This window comes from Setaria italica, chromosome III (genome assembly GCF_000263155.2).
Source record: "Setaria italica strain Yugu1 chromosome III, Setaria_italica_v2.0, whole genome shotgun sequence".
Lineage (NCBI taxonomy): Eukaryota > Viridiplantae > Streptophyta > Magnoliopsida > Poales > Poaceae > Setaria > Setaria italica.
In genome coordinates, this window is record NC_028452.1 from 42,611,516 (window position 1) to 42,636,075 (window position 24,560).

A 24,560-nucleotide genomic window follows, 5' to 3' on the forward strand; every position below is an offset into this window, starting at 1 on the left:
AAATTCGGTGTCCCCAATCCACGGGCTACCACTTCAAGGCGGGGTGGCGGGGCAGAATGGTAAAAGAGGCATAGGGGGTACGTGTCCTCGTCCCGTACTCCAGTGTGTCCCCACTCCGCGGGGTCGCTTCCCCGTCACGCCTCCACTCACGAGGATCATCCCATCGTCATCAGCTTCCCGGGGCCCGCTGCTGACTTTTTGCTTTGTTCCAATCTAAAATGCTTCATGGCTAGCACGTTCTTTCGTGACCGCCCATGATCAAGTCCAAAGGCTCGATTCGATGCCTCGACGACGGCGACGACGCTTGGGTCAAGCACTCAGCCATACCCCAAACGGATGGAGTCGTCACACTCGCATCTAGCCGTTTTTATTTTATTCGTTGAAACAACTCACGAACATATATTTGTATTTTTTTTTTGAAGCGTTCCCTTTTGCTTCTAGTTCTGTAAATCGAGAATGTTCCCCTCCTTAAATAAAATTAGAACACGAAAACGAAGAACAGAATGAAAAGAACAAAAGGGAAAACAAGTCTGGCTACGGTGGAGTCCTCTGGGCTGACAAAAGAAGCCCGATAGCCCCTCCAGGCCGAGAGGAGGAACTTGCTGAGTCGTTTGGGCCAGAAGAAGAAGCCCAATAGCCCACGTGCTCGTACCAGGTGCCTCCTATTTTTAAATAGCGCTTCCCGGTCCTCAACCTCAAGCATGCTGCACGAGCGAGCCAGCGAGCAGAGGAGAAAGGGATGTCGCGGTCGCAGCGACCACCGAGCTCGCCGTGCGATGCCACGTGGCGCAACGCAGCCGCCTCCATCGGCGTCTTCGTCCCCGCGCCGCACGCCCGGTCGCAGCCGCCGGTGCGCGGGCGGTCTGACACCACGCCCAGCTGGTCATCCTCGATGACGGATGACGCCGACGCCGGCGGCGGCGGCGGCGGCGCGGTGGTAATGGTGCCGGCGAGGGGATCCGAGACGCCGGCCACGCGCGCCCGTATGCCGGGGCTGTCGCAGTGCGCGTCCCCGGAGGCCCGCGCCAGGATCGGCGCGGCGTCGCCGGGGACCGCGCGGCGCGTGGCCGTGCGGCTCTACGAGAGCCTCGGCCGCCACGGGCTCCACCGGGAGGCCGACCGCGCGTTCAGGGACGCCGCCGCCGATGGCGAAGGGACGGCGGACGGCGGGGGAGCCGTCGTCGCCGAGCGGGAGCTCACGGGGATGGCGTGCCTGCTCAAGGACGGCTTCGTCGGCTACCTCAGGGAGCTCGCCAAGATCACGCCACCTGTTCCCAAGCAGGTACTCAGTTTCTCACATAGTGCATCACTGCATTCCTTTCATGCATGGCTGCAGTTTTGATATCGACGCGTTTAATCAAGTAATACATATTTAGAACTGTCCAAATCTCATTGTAGCTTATTAGCTTTCGATCAAGCACAAAACAAATCATGAAGCATTCAGAGATGTGTTAGTGTTACCATCACACTTGGGTACCTGGGGATGCAAACGCAACTGTCAATTTATTTCATTAGCCCAATGAAAGATTGTGCAAGACGAGATTCATGCATGTTCAATTAAACTTCTCTTCGTTTTAACCATTTTGTTCAGATAACATTTGGGATGTGGGAAATTTCCTATCAAAATTCACCATTTTTCTACCAGATTTTCGTAAAGTTGTTCGCCGACGTGCTAGAATGGTTTCTGCATGTGAACATTCTTACACACATTCAAATAGAACCAGGTGTTGCTTTGAAGAAATTAACACACATTCAAATAGAAGAGATAAAGCTGATACCGCTGCAGTCGCTCTGCAAACTCAAACGAGTTCTGAAACTAAACACCATATGTTTGTATAGCTTCATTCCTTGATATCATATTTTCAATCATCATGGTTAAGAGGAAATCAATCATCTAAACTGGTAATTGCTTGGATATTGAAACGTAGTTTAACTGGAAAGAAAACTTTTCTATTTTAATATTATATGAAACGACATAACTATATAATTTCTGTGTAACCATCTATCCACATGCAAGCTTATGCAAAGAACAAAATTAGTACCACTAGATATGCAGTGGTTTAAAAGGTTCTTTCTTGGCTTCTAGTGTATGACAGAGACCAAAAATAGGAAAAAAAATAACATCAGGCTGCAAGCTGAGGCAATTATAGCAACAAAACCTTAATTTTGACTCACCATATCTTACTATTTGAGCACCATTAGGTCATTCGCTTTGAGACCACAGGAATTCTCACCACATGGAACTAAAGGATTCAACGACTATGTCAAGCGTAGTTGAGCGAAACATTAATTTGCGCGTTAAATTAACGAGAAGTCTCCACATGACACATGATCATCTCAAATTTTCTAACTATGATGATACACTCTAGAAAGTGGGTTCACAAGTTGAGCATAACATATACGCTATACGTCTGAGCCGGCTTCTCAATTAACACTCTCCATGCTTTGAAAAATAGAAACATGAGCACACAAAACTACCACCTTATCAAACAAACGGTTTGCAGACTGAAAGAGATCAGTCACATTGATAACACTGATTAAGACTTTATTTTTCTTTGACAGCATCCCAACTAACTCCTATGTTCTTGACTTTCTATTACTGTAGCAAATATAATAGCACTTACAGTTCGATTCCTAAACAATCACAAAGCAAGGAAAGAATGCTAAATATCGGTGAATGCTACAGCATACTATATATATTGTATGGTAATTAATACAATTTAGCTCGAGCATCTGAATGGCTGATTAGACAAGGGATTTAAATAGGTAAAAGTAACTGAATACGACATTATCAAATGTTGTAAAAACAGAACTTTATCATAATCTAAGTATCGTTATACAATGTTACTAGCAGAAATTGTGGCACTGCAGGTCGTCAAATTCTGTGGGATAACATACTCAGCGAAGATTGAGACAGCTGCCTTCAGATATGAGACCTTTGGCAACAAGCTGCTCGAATGCTTTGTGCAACCAGTAAGAAGCCTGTCCCAGAGCAAACGATCAGCTGAGCTTCAAATTTTGAAAGGAATTGATGGCTACATCATGCCGGGTTCTATGACTCTTGTCCTTGGTCCACCTGGTAATCAACCTGGTTCAGTTCAACCATTTACAATATGTTCCTCTATTCAAATTTCAAAATAAGTATTAGTTTGATCACTGGAATTTGAAGATAAATGCAAAAAAGTTCCTTCTCGTTGTAAAAGAGCAAAATAGCCCCTATTTTTTTTGACTATACCCATCTCTTCTGTTTGCAGGCAGTGGAAGGAGCACCATGCTGAAGATACTTGCTGGTAGAGCCAATCCAAGTCAAGATTCTGGACTGTCTGGCATAGTCATCTACAATGAAAAGACAGTATCCGAAGTTCAAAAGAGTCGACTGATTGCCTATGTCTGTGGTCAGCTCAACAAGTAAGTCAATTAAGATTATAAAGACTTCAAGGTTATAAAAATCTAGCAAAACCAGCCTTATCTAAATGATATGAACTTAGGTTACAGCTAGAGCATATAATATGATTAATTCAAATCAAGCTATCTAGTGACAAACTGTTCCTTCCTTTGGGGGAAAAATGGAGAATGCATGAAAAACAAAAGCTTATAACAGCACTGGATGGAGGGAGGGCCAGAGGGAGTATTTAATGACGAAGGCACACAAAAAAACCCCACTGTCCATATGGTACTTAGGGGGAGGGGAGGGGTTTAGTTACAAGGTAAAAAGTAACTATAACTTTGTATATTGTCACATCACAGATTTGCGAAGAGAACAAAAAGGGACAAATGTTAAAGAGTTGTTGTACGACTGCCACATATTATTGCTTTCGTAATAACTTAAATATCCTTAACTCTATGTCTATCTTTTTTTTTTGAACAACGGCATCACTAACTCTGATTCCTCCCCTAGGCACATCCCTTTCCTCTCAGTCCGAGAAACTCTTGAGTTTGCAAGAGACTGCACGCAAGGTCTCCGGCCTGAGAATTTCACGCCACAGATGCGAAAGTTCTTCGCCTATGCACTTGTGGAAGGACAGGATCCTTTCCTTGAATATGTCATGCAGATCCTTGACTTGAAGAAAATAGAGAATTGCCTAGTTAGTGGCATATCAGATACTGACAGGGATAAGCTGTCGATAGCCGAGCTTGCAGTGGGGACCTACTCAGTCATGGTCTATGACCAGCCATTGACAGGCTCAGATCCAGCAATGACCTATGATTTGGTGAACACTATAAGGACTGTCTGTAGAATCCAACAATCATCTGCAGTCATGGCCCTCAATCACCTCTCTCAAGAAGCATTTGACCTCTTTGACAGGATAATCCTACTTGGAGAAGGGCATGTGCTGTACCAAGGCCCAAGACAGGATGCAGTCACATACTTTGCTCAACTAGGGTAACTAACTATATTTTTTCCTTCAAATCTTCAGGTAAAACTATTGACGCTAAAAAATATAAAAAACTGCTGTTAGGTATATGAAGCCTCCACATGTGGAGTCCTGGGAGTTTCTCCAAGACATCGCGGCAGAAAATGGCCTGCAGTACCTATTGCGAAGGTCAAATCCACGAGGCCTGGAGGAGTTAGTGGAATGCTACTACTCATCAGATCATTACCTGGATGTCATAAGAATCATTGGCAAGAGCAAAGAGTTCAGTACATATTGGGTTGAGAGCGAGCCAGGAATTGGCTTATCCTTGAAGGAGTCAACCACATTCAAATCAAATAAGACTAAACATCAAGAAACAGGTTAGTTTTTCTTTTTTGTTCAAGTTGCTAGAAGTGAAGAACCAAACTGTTTGTTCATACATTTAAGGCTAACACAGTGTTACTGCCCCCATTTTCCATTCAGAAGTAGTTGTTGCAAAACTTCTGAACAAATCTGGATCTACTAGTGGGATTGAAAGTTCAGGAAACATCCAAGTTGGTGACGTGGTGACGGGAATTTCCATAAATGAAGAGCCACTGCAGTATCTGGCAACTGGACCAATACTTGACCACAAGGAACACCTAAATCAAATTTTCTCCGCTCTATGTCATGCCCGAGGACATATCCGTCTTCAGCTTGAACGATCTGACAATAAGGCAGGTCAATCTATTAACTTTTTTTTTCCAGAACTCAATTTTCCGTGGTAAATAATAAGTTTTACGCGTTTGGAATTTTGCCATCATAAACTTGACAATTTATCCAAACAATTCAATACCGAATTTTCCACATGATAATAAAAATACTGTAGAGCGATGAGGATGAAATGCGATGGGAGCAATTTAAGAGGCCATATGTGCAACCATGGTGGAAATCAACAAGAACCCTGATCCAGAGACAGCTTAGGATCTTGAAACAACTTCACGTGTTGAGCACACTTAGAGTCATTCAGGTTTGCCAATTGTTAAAAACATGGCAGATGCAAAAGGACTGCTACTTGGTTTGCCATGACAGGGATAAGACAGATTACTGAAGTTTTTTTTTTTTGTCAGGCATGCATTCTTGGTTTATTTGCTGGGACACTGTTCTACAAGCTTGGTGGGCAGTATAATCTTCAACATATGAACTCTGTGAGAGCTCTTGGGTTTGTAAGCACCATGAGCATTTTGCTCATAAATATGCCTCAGCTCCCTCTATACATGCTTCAGAGACCCACGTTCTATAAACATAGGGACCAAAGATTTTTCAGGACATCCTCATATGTTGTTGCCCATTCCATCACAAATCTGCCACAGGCTTTTATTGAGGTAATGTCATCCGTCGATCTTTTTGGTCATCAATTGTTAACATCTGCACTATACATTCCATATGGTACTTGGTCCTAAACATAAGAACCATTCTAGTATAATGCAAAGATGTCATAATTAATGCAGGCACTCCTTTATTCAGTTTTTGTATATTTTCTAGCGGGGCTGACAATGGAAAACAATGGAGCAGTGTTCCTCCACTACTTAGTTCTGATGTTTCTTGTGGCATACTTTGGATCATCGATCTTCTTCTTTCTGAGTGCAGTGGCATCCATTCCTGAAGTAGCAAATGCATCGGCAGGTAACTAGTTCTTCTATCTTTGTAACGCTAATTAACTACGATAAGCTGGTATTACAAAATTTATTTAGCCTGGTTTAATTCCAGTAAATTCTATCAAAATTAACACAGATAATCAATCTGACATACTGTACTGGACTGCTACCTACATGCAGGCCTCATAGTCTCCATTTTCCTTCTGTTTAGTGGGTTTGTGATTTACCCATCTAATATCCCTCAATACTGGAGGTGGCTAATGCAGATTAATCCAATTCGTTGGGCCAATATCTCCTTCTGCAATCAACAGTTCTCAAATGGTTATAAAGACTCCTGCATCAAATATCTGAACCAACTTACTTTCTGCAAAGGAAATCCAGCGATGACTTCTGGCGAGGCCTACTTAATCTATGCTGAACTGTTTACAAGTGTTTCAGGAAAACCATATGTCCCTTATATAATTCTTATCGGTTGGACGCTACTCGCTCTGTTAATGGCATTGGTGTTCCTAAATAAGATAGATTTTTCACAAATCAGTCAATCTGTACCACAGATTAATGAAAGGAAGTTTTCAAAAAACTACTTATATGATGTGGAAGTTTATTCAAGATCACTTGATGGATATATGGAAGATTCTACTGAGTCAGGCAGATACAAGTCTCAGGAGCCACCAAAGTTAGCATCTAGTTCCACAATAGTAATTTCCGAGGGTGAGAATGGTAGTGTAGGGAGCTGGAGGGAAGAATTCAGAGTTGAAGTCGAATCAGAACACCTGACAATACCAGTGACACCAATCACTTTAACATTCTTGGATCTATCATTTTTTAGGTAATATTCCAATTCATTGCTCAATAGTTCTATGCTAGCGTATTGTTTCATAACTGTGCACTTGAAAGTTAGCAAAATATCATTCAGAATATAGTTATGAAGCGGCGCGCACGGAAACATTAAGTTATGAAACAATACTTGAATCAATGCAACTTCATGAAGATAGATATAGGTTCAATAAAGTTTTTTTTTAAAAAATATACTTCAATTCCTTATCACATGAAGTATGACAGCTTTCTTGGGACAGGTGTGGAAAAGTAACAAAGGAAGAAGCTATAGATTTTGAGAATATCAGTGGATATGCGAAACCAGGAACTATGCTAGCTCTTGTAGGGGGTGCTGATGGAAGTGCAGCTACACTTCTCAAGTGCCTTTCAGGAAGGAAACCTCCAGGTGGCAGTTTTACTGGAGATATCCTAGTCAATAGCACCAAACCCTCAGCTGATTTCTCAAGAAGTGTGGGCTATGCTGAGCAGCTTGATGCTCATCAACCATACCTCACCATACGTGAGTCACTTCAATTCAGTGCCAGCCTTAGACTAACAAATGTCATTAGCAAAACAAGAAGGCATATACATGTTGAATTAGTTCTTGACCAGCTGGGCTTGCAGTACTATGGCAACCACTTGGTTGGTTCCTTGAGAGATGGCACTGGGAAAACATTTGAAGTAGCAAAGAAGCTTACAATTGCAGTTGAACTTGCAGCAAACCCAAGTATTCTATTCCTTGAGGAGCCTATTTCAGGTCTTGATTCGTCTGGAACCTCAGCAATCTTGAGCATCCTATCACAGTTACCAGTTTCCGGTCAAACAGTCATAGCGACAGTTAGTCATCCCAACACCCGTGCACTTTCATACTTCCATCAAGCCATCATCCTAACTCAAGAAGGCCGTCAAGCTTACTTCGGTCCAGTAGGACTCAACTGCCATGAAATACTCGGATACTTTACTGCGATCCCAAGGGTGCCTCCTTACATCCAGACACAAAATCCTATCAGTTTCGTTATGGGTGTAACTGGACTTGGAATTCAAAGAAGAAGAACTGCAGTGATAGATTTTGCGGAAGAGTTTCAAAATAGCCATTTGCATGAGGTGGCCATGAAGGTCGTTAACACTGCTATGAAGAACAAGAAGTTTGGGAAAGAAAAGGACAGTAACATGATATCCATTAGTTACAACTATCCAGCATCGTTTATAAGGCAAATAGGGTTGGTTTTGTTGAGGACACAGAGGTTCTTATGGAGGAACGTGAACTACACTTACAGCAGGTTTACTGGTTGCGCAATGATTGGATTACTGATGGGCTCACTCTATTTCAAGATTAAGTATGAAGACACATACGGGGTGACTTCTAGATCACTGTACACCTACATGCAAACTATACTCATCGGGGTCATATCTGCTAATAATGTGATTCCTCAAATTGGCACTGACAGGCTCGCCTACTTCCGAGAAATGAGGTCCAAGATGTACCTTCCGATATCCTACCCAGTGTCATGGGTGATCAGTGAAATCCCCTACTTCCTCGTAGCAACATTGGCATTTGTTGGCATTGGCAATGGCATGGCAGGGATAGCAACAGAGACAGCCACCGATTTCCTCGCCTACTGGTCAGTTCTATTCCTCTTCACCCTCTGCATGACCTACTTTGGCATGATGGTCACGTTCATAGCTCCGAGCCCGATCCTCGCCGCGTTCCTTGTCTCCATAATCACTTCGCTGTGGGTCTCTGCCTCTGGTGTGGTGGTCCTCTTCTCAGATATCAGGTTCTACAGGTGGATGTACTGGACAAACCCGTTTCAATACGCGATGAGCACGCTCACAACAATAAGCTTCTACTGCGACACATCCCAGTGCCAGAGACAGTGCTCATGCCCACGGCTCCCTGACGGCTCCTATGTGTGGGACAGGATAGCAAGCATCAGGTCTTTGAGTCAGGAGAGGACCTGCACGGATGTGGTAACCTTGGCAGGGATGTGCACCACATTTGCCGTGCTTGCTTTCCTCTTCTTCATCGTTCTGAAGCACAACTCATCGCATGCCCATTAAAATGATTGATCCACACGATGTTGGCTTTGTGTTTCGCTGATGCAATTCTGCAAACATATTCTATTTAATCACATTGGGGAGAGTACTATATAGTGGTGTTGAAATTTGAAATGTGCTACTTTCCTTGTCACAATATGTATCATGAGATGTTACTGAGTTATGCAAATGATACGAATTTACATTACATTAATGCAAAACGTTACTCTCCCATTGTTTCTAGTGCACAAGTCAGATTGCATTACTACATAGGAGTGTCAGGCTACTCATATGCAGAAGCGTAATCAAGATGCTGAAACCGAAACCATGTATATATCATGTATGCAGAGCTCTAAACAAGCAAGAAAAATGGAAGGGCAGAGATGGACGTACAAGCTGCTCTTGCAGGCTGTGGAACTCCCTGACCTTTGGTTGTCTTCCTATGAGGCATTTCGTCGAATATATGGCGAGCGTGCTCGCCGCACTGCGACACCACGAGCTTACGATCACATTAGCCCAACACGCCAGAAGCAATGAAGGTAGACTGGTAGGGTACGCCGTGGCGCGCCTTCCCGGAGTCGCCCCCTGCGGCCCTCCTCCATCGTCCCGTGCTCTCTGAACTCGCGCCTGCGAGCACTAATGGGCACGGCAGCCTAATCGTGCCGTGTCGTGCCAGCACGCCGTGCCGACCCCGCAGCCCAAGTACGCACTAGGCCATCTCCATAGTGCCGTGCCGGCACGATGTCCCGGCGTGCCCAGCGTGCCCGTGCCGGCTCGAGCCCTACGCCATGGAAGACGGCGAGGGTGGTTGAAGGCGATGGCGTCGGCGTGGAGTTCGATTCGCTGCGGCCGTGCTCGATTCGCCGGCGGTGGGGCTCGATTTGGCCCGTTGACTTGCTGGCCCCCGGCGGCCGCGGCCCCCGGCCATGGCGCCCTCGGCGGCGGAGGCCGGCGCGGCTCCCGGCCGTGCCCCCCGGCGGCAGAAGCTGGCGCGGCCCCCGACCCTGGGACCATCGGCGACGGAGGCCAGCGCGGCTCCCGGCCGTGGCCCCCGGCGGCGGAAGGCGGACCCAACGGCCGATGAAGGCGGGCAGTGACAGAGTACGCCAACAAACGGCCGAAACGGTATTTTGCCACGTCTGTCCACTGCATACCGCCATACCCCTCCGGCTGCTGCTTCCGAGTTTCGACAGAAGACTCGGGAGCCACGACGCGCCGCCGCCGCCGCCGCCGGAGATCCAGGTAAAACCGTCTTGCCAAACCCCGCATCGGTAGAACCCGAACACTCCTGCTACTGCTCCACTCTGCTCCTTAGGTTTGGCGGCTCCAATTTTTCGGTGGGGGAACGATCCGGGGTTTTCCTTTCGCTGGCGGTTCATGGACGATTCGCCGGCGGCCGGCAGGGGCGGTTCTGTTCTTCTTCTTCTCGCGGGGTGGGGTGCTGTGATCCAAGGAGGAGTGTGGTCGTGCTGCAGCCGCTGTTTCACGCCGCTCCTTGCTTGGGGAAATGGGAGGAACGCGGGCCATGCCCGTGCCCACGAGGTGTTCGTGCAAGTGCGGCAGCCAGCAAATCCTAACTGGCTGCAGGATTACAGGCTCAAGGACTGCGCTCACTTCGGCTTGGGGACTGGGATGAATTCCTCTTGTTCATAGCAGATTTCTCTTCAGATGATTGCAGTAGAACAATACAGCATTAGTTATGGATACAAATGGATTAAAATAGCCAATGTGCCTCTGGATAGATGTAAATTTTTGTAGCGTATTGGACTAGTTTTCATCCACCCCTTGTTTTTTTTCTCATAATCTTGATCACTAGGTGGTGTCATGCACATTGACAAGTCCTGTAGTAGTATGGTTTAGTTGTTTGCTTTAAACATTCTTGCAGAGGAAAAGAAATTCAGCTACTTTTTGTAGGCAACAGGCACCTTTAAGCACTAAAGATTTGATGGTTTCTTGGTGGTAATAGCAATCTCGTTTCTTTTTCCAGTGACTACCTCCGCATAAAAGAAGATGCCTTCACTTCAGAAAGCTTTGCCTCCTGAACTTGCTGATAATGTGCTCAGGGTAAGGCTCCTTTTGCACCTGTTGTTATGTTCTCCTTGGTGTTATGGGCAGCAATCAGTCCTCAAACCAACTTGTACTGTTGTTGTGGTAATGAGTAGTCGGTCATGCGACTTCATTCATTTGGAACAGTTAACCTAAATTTTAGCTTCAGATTTTCTGAAAACACATCTAGCATGCCTCCTGCAGCCTGACTCTTTATTATATTTATTATAATTTGTCATAAATAAAGCAAACAAAATCATAGCAGACGCGGAAGAAACATTTCTTTTCCTGTTGACCATTATCTTTTTTTTTCTTATCTGTAGTTATATCGTGAATGTTTAAGGAGGGCGAAGTTTATTGGGCATCAGGTAGGCATATCTTAGCTGAAAACTTACCATTTTCTCCATATTAAAAATTATGAAAAGTGTATTTCTTTATAATACTGAATTGATGCCTTTTGCATCCTAGAAACACAACACAGAGCTTTTAGTTACCATGGTAAGGGAACAGTTCAAGAAAAACATGCATGAAACTGATCCAGAAAAGATACAGAAAATGAAGGACGAGTAAGTTACCGCTCTATGTAAATTTTCCTTTAGGATTTCCCATGTTATCTTTCATACTTTATTATGGTTATCGTCTGATAATATTTCACGCTTTGCAGTGCTGCAAGGGGCCTTATCAATCATATTCTGTATGAGTCCGAAAAGATAACTGGGCGCAAATTTTCAGGATAAGAAAGAAAGTTGAGACAAGACTTGCACCATGCTTTATGAATAATAATAAGCTAGTTGTCGTGTCTGTTGAATTATTTCACCTCTCCGGTACAAGGACCTGCAAATGTTTCCCTTTGATTGTTGGGCACATGAGTTATTACAGCAATGAATTTTTATTAGCCATTAGTTTGACTATGCCTTTTTTTATTTATTTTCCACCCCATAAATACTGAGTTCAGGATGTTTCAGATAAATCTACCGTCCAGGAGATGAAAATCTTTGGTAATTGAGAATGGTCCAATCTTTCCTAAAACAGAGATGTGACTGATACCCTATCTTGCTGGTGATGTATTGGTGTCGACAGCTTGTATATGATGACAGATAAAACTGCAAATGTAGGGTATTTCATTATGCTTTCTGGTCCCATCTCTGTGACTGAATCACAGCCACGAATTTGCAAAAGTGCAAACTGCATGCGTTTGTGGCGATGGTCTTTCTTGTTAGAATGATAGAAAGTTATGGGCTTTCTTGTCGCTGAAAGTAATTTAGGTTCTGGGAACTTGAAGTTGCTTTAGGTTCTGGGAACCTGATGGTCTGCAGTGCGGGAACAGTTATTGTGGCTATATCTTTGCAGTTACGAAGCATGTCTCTTTGGCAGAAGTATGATTTGACATTCTGATTGCTTGCATTGTGCTTAAGACTAAAGAGAGCAGTTGTCTTCACTACAGCACACAACTGTCGTTCAGTTCTGCAGATTTCAGAAGTGTTTCAGCCGTTCTTTTCCTCTGGAAAATCCCCGTCCAAGCTTCAGTGTAGCAACGCATTGCATTCCAATTATTCATGGTCACATCTGCAGATGCTGGATGATGTATGTGCCCCTTTAACACCTAATGTGCATGGATCTGATGTCTCAACTTTTAACTGGTGCAATCTACATCCCTATTAAATTGTCACTTTGCTCTTTAGAATCCTGAATAGCAAGGCCGGAACAAATGGCATCGCATCAAAGAGATGGTAGAGGGATCTATGGAAGGAACTGGAGAGGATGATGAATTCGGAGACCCTAGAGTGGAGAGAATGAGATGTGGCCTTTGGAACTGGGGCCATTTCAGGCATTGCGTGTCAGAGCATGCCTCACTACTTCCTGTCTGCAGGTCAAATGATGGGGAAACAACAACCCCCTCTGCAGTTGCACACAATTCACTGACCTCTCATCCAAGCATCACCAATGGACCTGAAGATGATGGATCATCGCGCTTTTTTCTCCGCGGCGCCTTTTCTCTGCCATGCCGATGAATTCCATCCACCGCTTTTCGCTTGAGCCCTTGCATAATTCTGCGAATCCTTGTGGCTGAGATTACTCCTTGTTCATCTTTCCAGCACAGTTTCATCGCCTGTATCAACCACTCTATCACTAGTCCTAACCCACGGGCTGTCTGAAGAAATCATCCATGGCGGAAAAGGCAGATGAATGGCCATGATTGCGAGCGTGTCGTTTAGCACAGCAGCAGATGACAAGGTAGCAACTCCTATGAGGTGAGCCTGTGAACCTGCATTGCATCTAGAGGAATTCTATGGTGGTTATGGCATATTCATTCAGTAGGTCAATGCTTCAGGGCCGGCCAATGCTTCGGTGGTGTAATCTAAAGCTGAAATCATGGCTGCAGTTGAAAGAGGAATGTGACTACTGTGCTGTGGTACCACCCTTCTGCACTTTCTACCAACTGCAGTCATTTGCTGCAGTTGTTCCAATTGTTCCTTGCATCAGATAAAAACTGCACCATAAAGAACCTTTCCCTCTATAGTAACATGAGCAAGTGCAATTGTAGATGGTGTGTTCATCAGAAGCTGTACTTGGCATTATACCGCTAAGGGCATTGGCATTTGCAAGTCTCCTGTACAATCATACCATGTCTTATAGCTTGTGATAGTGCCTAACAAATGGCTGCTGGAATCAGCATGGCATGCTCAACAGATGATATGGTAGACTCAGACAATTGGTATGTCCCTATGCAATCACCTTTCTGTCTGAATCAGTCATTTCTGACCTTATCTTGTTTTGTCGCATGCGCATCTCTCCATGTAGTTCTCTTAAGTCAAAAAGTTCTCTTAAGTTTTCCCTTTTCTTGAACTTTCAGTTGACTGAATTTCACACCATTCACATCAGCACAGGGACTTCAGGAGAACTTGGTATTCTGAATTGAATCATACGTTCAGTGTACATTTTGAAAGCAAAGGTAATCTCAGAAACCGCATCATCATCGCATATTCAAGCTACGTTGGCATCTACCAACTTGCTACATAATAGATAGGATTGAGCTATTGTAGCATAGTTTCATATAATAGCTAGAAATTGAAGAAAAAAAAAGCAAGACAATTTCTGCTTGTAACTAACAGAATATGTGCAAATTCAGAAAGGGGGTAGGGCCTAAAAAGTTCCATGTTCCAACTAGTATACAACACATGCTTGAGCACCATCCTCTGTAAAGGAGTGTTATGTGTACTCGACATTCAAGTATTCCACAGGTATGCTTGAGCTCAATGAAAATGGAAGCAGAAAAAAATGCATAATTTTTTACCATTTCCATATACATATTAATGAATGTAAGTAATGAAAGAATGATAATCTGCTAGTGAAACCCAGTATTTTCCAAGTAGTTACTCTAATATTCCTCTAGTTCAGGATTACAGATACGGTACTCCGTAAATCAGGAGAACACGACAAAGAGAAGAGAGGCTAGAGATATTCATATCATACTTCATCAGAGGACATCTTCATATAAGGATACTAACACTGAAACCACTCTTTCTTTAAATGGCTACTAATACCGAAATCACTAATATAGCTGACTTCCAGTAGCGGCATAACTTATATAAGCAATGCATCATTGCTTTATTCACTTCGGTGTTGAGCCTTCACCCAACTTGGATGGCGTCCTAGGGCTGCTTCTCCCTCCCAGAGGGCTGCGCTCATGCCTGAGCTCAGTGAGGCGAGGGCTGTATGCTTTTTCAGATATGGACGGGCTGCGGATGTTTTTCAGTTCTGCCACAGGTGTGCCACCGGAGCTAGTGATCTTTGGGCTGTTCAGGCGCTTGATCTCGCCCCGGCTTCTTGTGAACATGTCGTCTAGGATCTCTGCACTCTGGGCACGTCCCAATGCAACATCGATATCTTGCTGAAATACATGGCATTTGAGTGTAAGGAAAAAGCAACATGACAACAAATGTCCTAGTCTAAAAATACCATGTTGATGAGCAAGATTAAAGTATTTGTCAGGATATATTAAATCTTTCTGAACTTACCGCAGCAAGGCTGAATGGTATTGCTGGTGATTCCTCATACTCTGCTGCATCCAGGTCAGTTAGATGTGCACCTTTGAAGAGCTTGGGAAGGATGTACTGCCTGACTGGAACCAGCAGCATGATCATAAGGGGGAAAAGAACCCCGGCTATCGGGATCCATGTGATTCCAAAGCAGACCAGCAGGTATGCTGTCTGGAACAGTGTGAACATGGCTATCGTCTTGAATGGCACAGTCTCGACGAACGTGGTGTGGTACTCTTCTAGCACCCTGGAAGAATGTATGGTATATGGTAAGAACTTCAGTCATATAAAGAGCTATGTTGAGACAATTAGCATAATATATGCTTTCTTGAGACCATCAGATCATGTGTCACTTTGTGCATTTACGGATATGCAGGAAAAAATTCAGATGTGCCAAACTGATATTTTGAGATGAACTAAAACTTACTTGTATCTTCTGCTGGGAGCAGTGAACAGCAGCAAGATCCTTTCCCAGAACTGGTTACCAGGCAAGCTCTCAATGGCCATGAAGGCAAAATAGCCCCAGAGGACAGATGTTGGGATCTTCTTGAGTAGTGGCATAGCAGCGACACAACCCCCCACCATGGCAGCCTGTAGCAAGTTGCTCAAGCGCTGCTCCTTGACCTCCATGGGCAGCAGATCATCAATCTCTTTCTCTATGTCAAAAATGGTCTCATCAACTGGTGCGTCAATGTTACCCATGCTTGAAGCTAGCTGGACTGTCGAGTCTTTGAGCTCATTTAAGCCCTATATTTATTGGAAAATGTATAGAGAAATGTTATATATAAAACATATACTGTCTAAGTAAAGTGCAATGATGTACTAATTCCATGTAATAGAACGCGTACTCTTCTGACAGACTGTTGCTGATAAACAAGCGGTGTCTGCATCTGCTGATAAGCATCCTGCATGCTGCCATACAGTTGGCTCAAGCTAGCGTTCTGACTCATGCTCTTCCGTGCAGTGGCTACTAGCCGGTTACGAAGCAGCTGCACAGAAACGTTTTGCCATGCGAGTGAGAAATCAGATATGCAGATGGTATTTGAGGTACTATTCAACACTTTCATAGCTCACCTGATGCTTGAGAGTAGCCAAGCTCTTTGTATGCATGGGTGACTGTGGAATGACACCATTTGATGGAGGGATACCGATAAGGCCACACAGTAAGGTCTAGAATTCAATAGATAACACTGATGTAAGTGAATGTATAGCAAAAACTGAAACTTAGTTCTCAGAAATTATGCTCATCTGGGCATACCAGAAAGCCTAAGAGAAGCAGATCATAGTGGAAGGATGGAGGCTTCCTCAAATTGAACTCTTTCTGCTGAGCAAGCTGAGATGCAACACTATGATCAAAGTAGTAGAGAACAGCAATCATCGTTGCTGGTATGAAGGCACCAATGATATATAGAAGCGGAACATGTGTCATATCCTGCTCATTTTATTGATGAAAAAATAATTGATAAGCAACGATGTTTCACATGAAGAAACTTAACGTTTCGAATCTTTTGGTGAATGTTAGAGTACCTTGACAACAGTCCAATTGTCATATGCACCAGGGGACCATGGGTTAGGGCTGAAAAGGCGTCGTGGAATTCCTTTTGGTACACTTCCGTATGGTATGTAAGAAACTCCAGTCCATACTAGTACCATCAATGGAACACCGTAGTCAGCAATGAAGCCACGCAGCCAACCTATGTAGAAGAAGTATAATCATCAGAAATTTGGAATGGGATTGAGCAACACAAAAAGTAGATACGACACATTTCTCATAGCATCTGCAGGACAAGAACAGTTCTCTGATGCATACCTGCTCCATAGCGCCATGATCGCGCCTTCCTGCTCCGCAGAGCGGTAAGCAAAAGGCCAAATGACAAGACGATTGCAAACATCCCATTGGCGAAGCACCACGATGGAACAAACTCAAGTGCCTTTCGGTTCTCTCTCTCAGGAATGCGGAACTCATCAACAAGCCCCTGCATTCAACACATAGATTTCTGAGCTTGCAAATGACCACTGTAAGTTCAGCTTGGAAATTACTTCAGTACTCATGAATTTCTGGTACTACTGTTTTTCCCAAAAAACACTCTTGATTTATCCACTTGTATTGAAATTTAGGACAGATAATTATTCAGTTGCAGTTATGACCAATCAGCACAGCATAAGCTGGAGACATTTCGATGTGCTTTTCACCTCTTGCACATGCTTTTGACCAACCTTCTAGATTTCTGCCACTAGTTGCCTATTTGGTCATTGCCATGTTCAACTTGACTACAGTACTGTACGACTTAAAGGTGCAGTTGGTACTTCCACAAAGTTCATAGGACATCCACATTAAAGAAAGAAAAACCCCATCACTAGTAGCGTGTCTTAGAAAAAAGTTATGTATCAGCTTCAAGCCTGGAAAGCAGTAATGGCACCAAAAAGGCTGCAGTTTGACCAACCTTGATAGCCTGCTGCATGAAGAGCATAGCAATCAGAAGCCCAAACAGCTCGCCAGCGATGCGGGTGAACCGGTTGATGATCGAGCATGCACCTAGTATCGCCAGCAAGAACAGCAGAATGGCAGTCCATACGCAGACCCTACACAGATAACATCAAACAACTAAACCAATGCTCCAGCAGTACCAATCTGCAATAAAGATAAAATTCTCTGTCAGCACAAAAAGGATGACCTACCAACCGGTCCAGGCAAGGAACAGATTTCGGCCGAGGTCAGGCCTGTCCTTGGCGAAGTTGAACATGAATGTGTACATGAGCACTGTCGGTTCGGCGACACCGAGGATCAGCAGAGGTTGCCCTCCCACAATGGAGTGGATTATGCCACACAGGGCAGTGGATGCCAACGTCTGAACTGCTGTGAGAACTCCATCTGCACACAACAGATTCAGTCACCCCAATAAGCTTCTCTCCCCACCCACTGGCCAACTGTACTGAAACTAACACAAAGTACAAAGTTTGACCGCCCCATTTACCAGTGTTCCTCTCCAATTGCTCACCGAACGATATCACCGGTATCGCGGACGCGAAGAATATGTAGGTGGTCGGCGCCAGGATCCTGAAACACAGCAAAAATCACTCCTTTTCAAGATCTTTGGGCCAAGAACAAAATCAGAAACAACTAAGAGATTATCTCTGTCTCCATCACATAAGGTTTCAAGATTTATACACCATGCTGATGCCAAAATTCCTATCCTAAACAACACAATGCCAAGATTGCGAACCAAGATAAGATTAGTTTCCAGTTCATACCTGATACCGGCACGGAACCCTCCGGTCCAATCCTGCTTGTAGCAGGCGAGCCTCCCCTGGAGGTCGTTCTTGATGCCCCGCAGGGGCACGAAGCTCTCCTCCATTGCCCGGACCAAAAAGGGCGTCACTTTTACTCAGACAAGAAGATCTGAGGGTATATTCTGAATGGCCACTCGGAGTGTCAAGTGAGACCCTGCTTACATCTTGCGGCAGATGGAACAGGAAGAAATGCTACAGGATTGCAGACTCGCAATGCATTTAGCGCGGATCCATGGAGGAAGACGAAGGGCCGAGGCTATGAAGGGAAGACGAGCATAGAGAGCATAGGGAGCAGGGCCGAGTGAAACGGCAAGTCCGAGAGAGTTGCAGAGGGTAGGAGAGGTAAGTGCTTCAGACCAATGGAGCGGGATAGAGGGCAGATATATAGCCAGTGGCAGAGGAGAGGGGCATCACTGTCAAATCCTAAAAGAATTCTTTGTAGAAAAAAAAAGTTTAAAGCAAAAAAAAATCTAAAAAATGCATTGCTCAAGAACTGACTAGGGAAGGAGAAGGCTTTGGTGACCCTGGGCACAAGGAAATCAAAAGCACAAGAGGGTTAGTTGCAGGTTTCAGTGGGGGTGACACACAGCAACCAGGACTGCAGGACGGGTGGTTTGACTTGTGGCCAAGAACCCAAAGGCAGCTGCGAGCCTCCTGTAACTGCTGTAGCAAGTGCCACAGCTAATTTCATTTTTACCAGTGTATTGTTTTTTTTTTGAAACATTCCAGTGTATTGTTCAGCGCTGAAAAAAAACAATAGGAAAAATAAAAAAATTGTTTGGTTGGCTGTGTTGCCTTGGGACCGGGCTTGTTTGCTTCCGACCCTGGCGAAGCTGCCTGCTTCAGGCAGCAGTTCAGGCGTCCGATTTCGTCGGCCTGCGGCTGGCGTTGCTGCTGGACGGCGAGCTGCCTGGCACGCAGCAAGCAAACAGGGCTCTTCCCGTGCTGTCTGCTGTCTGGGGGAAGGAAGGACCCAACCAGCTTCCTCTGATCATTTTGCTAGTCTCTTCCCGTGCTTTCTCCTATGTGTTTTGGTCCTGCTCTGAAGAATTTTAAAGCATTGCTTCTAGGTTCATTGGAGGTGTTTCAGGGGTGTTACTAGTCTCCGTACAGATTTTAAGGTGGAAAGGCAGCAACTTTTGGGAGAATGTTCATGTGCGTTTTTCAACTTGATAAAAAAAAATTGTCTGTATGTAACTATAGATAATCTTGACTGCATGGGAGAAGCATGAACACCATTGACCATTGTAAGTGTGTAGTGGTTTTCATTCTTTTCCCTAAATTTGTGGTGCCTTTGAGGAACTGCCCATCTTGTGTGCAAGTATCGCCAAAGAAGTAATTCTTTGTCTTTGTTTTTTGGTTTTGCATTGCATGCGATGTGAGTTTATATTCGTTGCAAATCTGGCAGTTGACATCACTTGGTTTGACCATGTGGCACATGTTCTCACCAACATTTTTTTAGCATATCTGCTTGCAGATAATGTAAACTGTAATTACAGATTTACAGCACTAACTTTTTGCTCTACCTCTTTGCATGCACCATGCCGGCAGCAGTTCTTAACTGCAGTGCATGCAGGCAACAGCCAAGAAAAAAGTTTTTACCTGACACTACGAAGACATACATGGCCCATGTATCCAGACACCGACAAAATAAAAGTGGGAGCTAGTATACTAGCAAGATTCTAAACCTACCATCTGCTCTACATGATCAGTCACAAGTCACAGGTTGCCATCAGTGCGTGAACATGCATTATTCTTTTTTCTAATAGTCCAGTACATGTACAGCTCGTATAATAATGTGCACAACGTGATCTATTCCTTGAGACAAGCATCCTGTCCATGTGTGTGTGGAATCTTCCAATAAGAAATCAGGGTTTTCAGGAACCCCCAAAAAACTGAACTTTGCTTATGAGCATAGTGGGCCACAGGAGTTGACCTTACATTTGTCCCAGCTTGCATGATTGTCTTGACAGAAGTGTTTAACTAGGATCTTACTGTTGCTTTGGTCTGGTGTCATCTGAAGAATGTTTGTTTAAGCATGTTACTTATGTTGTCCCAAAGTAAATGAAGCTTTGTTTTTCGTGTTGTCTTGATGATGACTTATCCTCATGATAATGTGGAAGCTTGAAATACGCTCTAAGCACATCCGAGAAAGTGGGCCAACATGTTTTGAGATTGACAAAGTCACCACACACATCTCAACTGATACAATAATTTTTTATTTGACAGTATAATTAATATGCACCATTGTTTTTGAGCATGACATGTGAGTGTGGTGACTGGTAGTGCTATAGTGAGGCTCTTGCACCTGCATTTTCAGTGTGAGCTAACTACTCAAGAAAACTGTCATGGTTAAGTATGTTTAACCATGTCGGCCTTCCTAACAGCTAACTGGGGCTGGTACTTAAAATATAATCAGGAATCAGGCGATCAGATCTTCAAAGTAATAGAAGTACAAAAGGTCCAAAGTCCAAACTGCATACAGTTTACCTATTTTATTATTAGGTATCTACACTACAATCTACCTAAATGACGGCAAAGAGAGAGAGATCCTGAGGATGCAAACTTTAAATTTTCTTTGTTACAGGTGTCGAATACCTCTTGGATGGTTGATTAGCTTACTCAGCAAATTGAGCCCACTAGGGGCTAGGGCAAACCTAAGCAATAGCAGAAACTGGAAGTATATAGTACCTTTTCTTTTTCGTAAAAGTTAATAACAACCAGCTTGATGACTCCAGTGGTTTGTTAGCACAAAAGCTTAAGATAAAACAGAGAGCACTTCAACATCGTTTAGTTGGCTGTGCCCGGCACACGCGCAATGGTTCCTTTTTTATGGGTTCTATTTTATTTTACATTGCTTTTAGCTTAGCTATTACTTTAATGGTCCTTTATGAAAGGCTGCGTGCAAAGTAAGGGAAATGTTGCTACATCACTAAAACGAGAAATTAACTGATGCTCCCATTTAGCATTTACTAATTATTTTTTTAAAAAAACATATTTAAATTGACCGCGATAAACTTTTTTTCTTTGCAGAAGCTAGTATTGACATAACTATGGCCAGTCTCAATTAGTTACTAAATTCTCAATCTTGATAATGAAACTGTAGTGCACTGAGACCGGTCTAATGAAGGCGGTGGACATTTAGTGAAGGCCTAATATCCAAGAGACAAACTACTCCGGTTGCCCTTACTATCATAAAAGAAAAATGCACCACCGTAATTCCCTATTGTTTCTGCCTCATTATGTGTACCATCGTGAATGAAAATCGTCACGTTTTCAGGCATCAATGTCTTCGCCTAATACGCTAAAAGAAAAAAAATATCATTGCCTGCAAATGGGTTGCTAGCCTGATAAAAATGCCACACAGCCTAGATGGATAAACGCTTCCATTCTTGTGTCACATAGTCTGTCTATTTGGCAATGGTTATCACTATGTGCTGGCACTCACTCCATGTTCAATATATATGCTTCTCTTGTACTCCCTCCGTCCCAAATTGTAGATCGTTTTGACTTTTCTAGATGCATATTTTTTGTTATGTATATTTAGATGCATAATTGTATCTAGAAAAGACAAAATGACCTACAATTTGAAACGGAGGGAGTAAGTGTTATGCTTATCTGAATGGAAGGGCTAGGTTCCAAATTCTTCTAACAGATCGAAACCTCATGATTCATATCTATATTCATTATATGCTTCCATTTTCGCTTTCCTCATTAAGATGGGCATGTGTCGCGGTAGTCATGAAGATTTGCAGTGTGCAGAAGTTTCACATAGGCAGAGAGCTTCGTTATTTTCCCTGAAAAAAAAGTGATTTATTGACAATATATAGTAATGAAAAGCAAATGCTACCCTGCATGATTATGTGTTTGTTGGTTTGAGGATTAGACAGCCTTAAATGAAACAATACATAATTGTGTCACATGATGTTGTCTTTGTTGATTAGATACTTAGGCAAATCATTTTTAAGCTGTAAAGTTCAGATAGTTTGGCAATTACTTAAGTGTCCTCCGTCATATTATCATATTGGAAATTCATCCGAGAAACTAAGGTGATGACACCGCAGCATCAGGCACATATCATTTCAATTTTTTAATTAGTAAAACGAAAAGGACATGCCAAAAAATCATCTAGGATCCTACTCATGATTCCACGAACCGAAACATTGTTAGTATTCTGAGGCCGCTCTTTTCTTCCTTTCGGTCAGATGAGACCACGGCTGAGGTAACTGATGAGCTTTTAGTGAACAAGAAGTTGGCAGCGTGCAGAAATATCTCTGATCTTGAGCACGAATGGTAAACTAGGGTCTTCAAATAAGCTGACGAACCGCAAAGCGCAGTTCTTGTCGGCCAAAAGATACAAAAGATATCTTTTTTCTCGGTTGCTAGCTCTACAAGATGGAGATGATTTTTTTTTCACCCGGATTGAGGCTACTTTGAATGATCTGTTTCCTGTGTCTCTGATCATCTTTTCAGAGTCCAGACCAATAAAGCAAGGCACTTTATAAGTATGCCATAATTAACCAAATGAAGTTGCATAAATGATTAGCTTTGCTTGTTTGTGCTTATTTTGTGCTGCAAATTTATGGGATTTTTAAAATTTTATAGTTTTCAGCATCTTACATGAAGAGCGTCTTAGTAATAAGAAAAATGCTAGATAATAAGTGTCTGTGCTGCGATGATCTAATTTTGCAAGTGGTCTGTTTGTCAGCAGCCACCGTTGGTGTTCCTTTCATTCATCCTCATCCTCATCCTCTACTGAGAAAAAAGAACATTCTACGCATAATATGCAAGCTCAATAAACAAATTTATTATGGTTTGTACCTTATCTCACTTTGGAAAGATGACCAAACTTCATATCTTTTTTGAGGATAATCCAACTTGATATCGAACATGCAATGTGTCCTGAAAAGGCGAGCAAACAAAAGAGCAATTAAGTAACAACCAAGTATGGAAGGCGGACTGATCATTGATGTGACGCAAAGCATGCATAAATACTTATTGCCTAACTACGGCAGTTTGATTGCAACATATCTTGTTATATAATGCGATAGAAGTTCAGTTACCGGCTGCATACTAGCACAAGATATCTTGTCCATCGAATCGACAGCGTAGCAGTCTCGCGATCAGTGTATGATAATTCCTGTAAAGTTGGTTTATATAATGACAACTCAATCAAAAGAACCCCATGAGATCACCTGCGCCTCCACTCCTATCCTATGAACAAGATAACATATTAAAGGCCTTTAAGTACCATTTCACTGTATTCTTTATTTACAGAGGTTCAAACAATAATGAAACTTGAGTTGAGCACTGTCTGTGCCATACATCACCACTTCAGTTAGCCAACAAGTTATAACCATCACATCATCTAGTTTTTACAAGGATAAATTAGATAAAGAAACACTGTCAACTTTGAAGGATATTTTCATAGGACGGTGAAGGAGAGCGAAATTTTAAATATCTTGTCCCAAAGATGCATATTTTTTTACTTATCGAACGGTTATCCTATTGTACGAAGTTTTAAATATCTAGTTTTGATATTTTTTTACTACAAGCTGCAGGCATCCTGCAGTTTAGGAGTGCTGGAAAAAAGATTCATTATTGCCTTGCAAAACTTGGAGCATCTTTCCAAAGTTATGCCATCGTCCTTAGTCTATTGTCTAACCAATCCAATGCCCATACTGCCAGGTATTACAGGCACGTCTCCATCTATCAATTATACATGATTGTAGAGTTAAAAAAAAAGCTTATCAGGAATGCGGCATATAACGTGAGATTTACACAATTCCTCCAAAGAACTTTGGTATCCATCATATCAAGCAGTATAGTACACGAAAAAAATGGGTGCTGCAATTTAATTTGTTCAGTGTACTCGTAGAACCTGTGAGTAGGTTTCAACCAAACTTGCGCAACCTTTTGACAACCATGGCCAGGTTCAATGCTTTTCATCTCTGCTGATGTTGTGTTACATTATTGTACCGTTTGCGCTACTCTACTTGGGTGGTTGAAATGAGTATAGCAGTCTATCATTACCATTTTTGGATTGTATGGTTACCAATTGGGTTTCCCAATATATAGTAATGGATGATCTTTCCTGAAGTCTGATGCAATGCCTTCCATTTCATTTTCCTTCAGACATCAGTGGCAATAATGCTGATCGGATAGACACTTCAGAAACAATCAGTTTGACACTTCAGAAACAATCTTTCCTGCGGATATGCATATCCTCTCCACACACTATTGAAGCTAGCTCCTCTCTATCTCAGTTGTTCAGAAGTCAGGACAATGAACCGGAGCAAATATAATCGGTTAGTGACGATGTGGCACTCTCATGTGGG

At 43.2% G+C, this 24,560-nt stretch overlaps 3 protein-coding genes across 3 annotated transcripts; 2 read left to right on the forward strand and 1 right to left on the reverse strand.

Moving 5' to 3' along the window:
* Positions 1-739: 739 nt before the first annotated feature.
* On the forward strand, positions 740-8,869 carry LOC101754715 (ABC transporter G family member 38). Its single transcript, XM_012844581.1, has 8 exons — positions 740-1,282; positions 2,872-3,079; positions 3,255-3,408; positions 3,899-4,384; positions 4,461-4,735; positions 4,839-4,909; positions 5,465-5,556; positions 7,069-8,869. The coding sequence occupies exons 1-8, from the start codon at positions 740-742 to the stop codon at positions 8,867-8,869; spliced, it is 3,630 nt and encodes a 1,209-aa protein (XP_012700035.1).
* A 523-nt stretch (positions 8,870-9,392) lies between these two features.
* Positions 9,393-12,018, forward strand: LOC101760381. The gene is made up of 5 exons (XM_004962686.4): positions 9,393-10,087; positions 10,833-10,909; positions 11,215-11,259; positions 11,360-11,457; positions 11,556-12,018. The coding sequence occupies exons 2-5, from the start codon at positions 10,856-10,858 to the stop codon at positions 11,626-11,628; spliced, it is 270 nt and encodes an 89-aa protein (XP_004962743.1). The 5' UTR covers positions 9,393-10,087; positions 10,833-10,855; the 3' UTR covers positions 11,629-12,018.
* Positions 12,019-14,168: 2,150 nt separating this feature from the next.
* On the reverse strand, positions 14,169-18,588 carry LOC101759976 (probable boron transporter 2). Its single transcript, XM_004962685.3, has 12 exons — positions 18,184-18,588; positions 17,907-17,989; positions 17,611-17,803; positions 17,376-17,514; positions 16,742-16,907; positions 16,459-16,625; positions 16,190-16,363; positions 16,006-16,101; positions 15,780-15,920; positions 15,359-15,678; positions 14,911-15,178; positions 14,169-14,783 (listed from the first exon to the last, which is right to left on the reverse strand). The coding sequence occupies exons 1-12, from the start codon at positions 18,285-18,287 to the stop codon at positions 14,505-14,507; spliced, it is 2,130 nt and encodes a 709-aa protein (XP_004962742.1). The 5' UTR covers positions 18,288-18,588; the 3' UTR covers positions 14,169-14,504.
* Between the last annotated feature and the right edge of the window lie 5,972 nt (positions 18,589-24,560).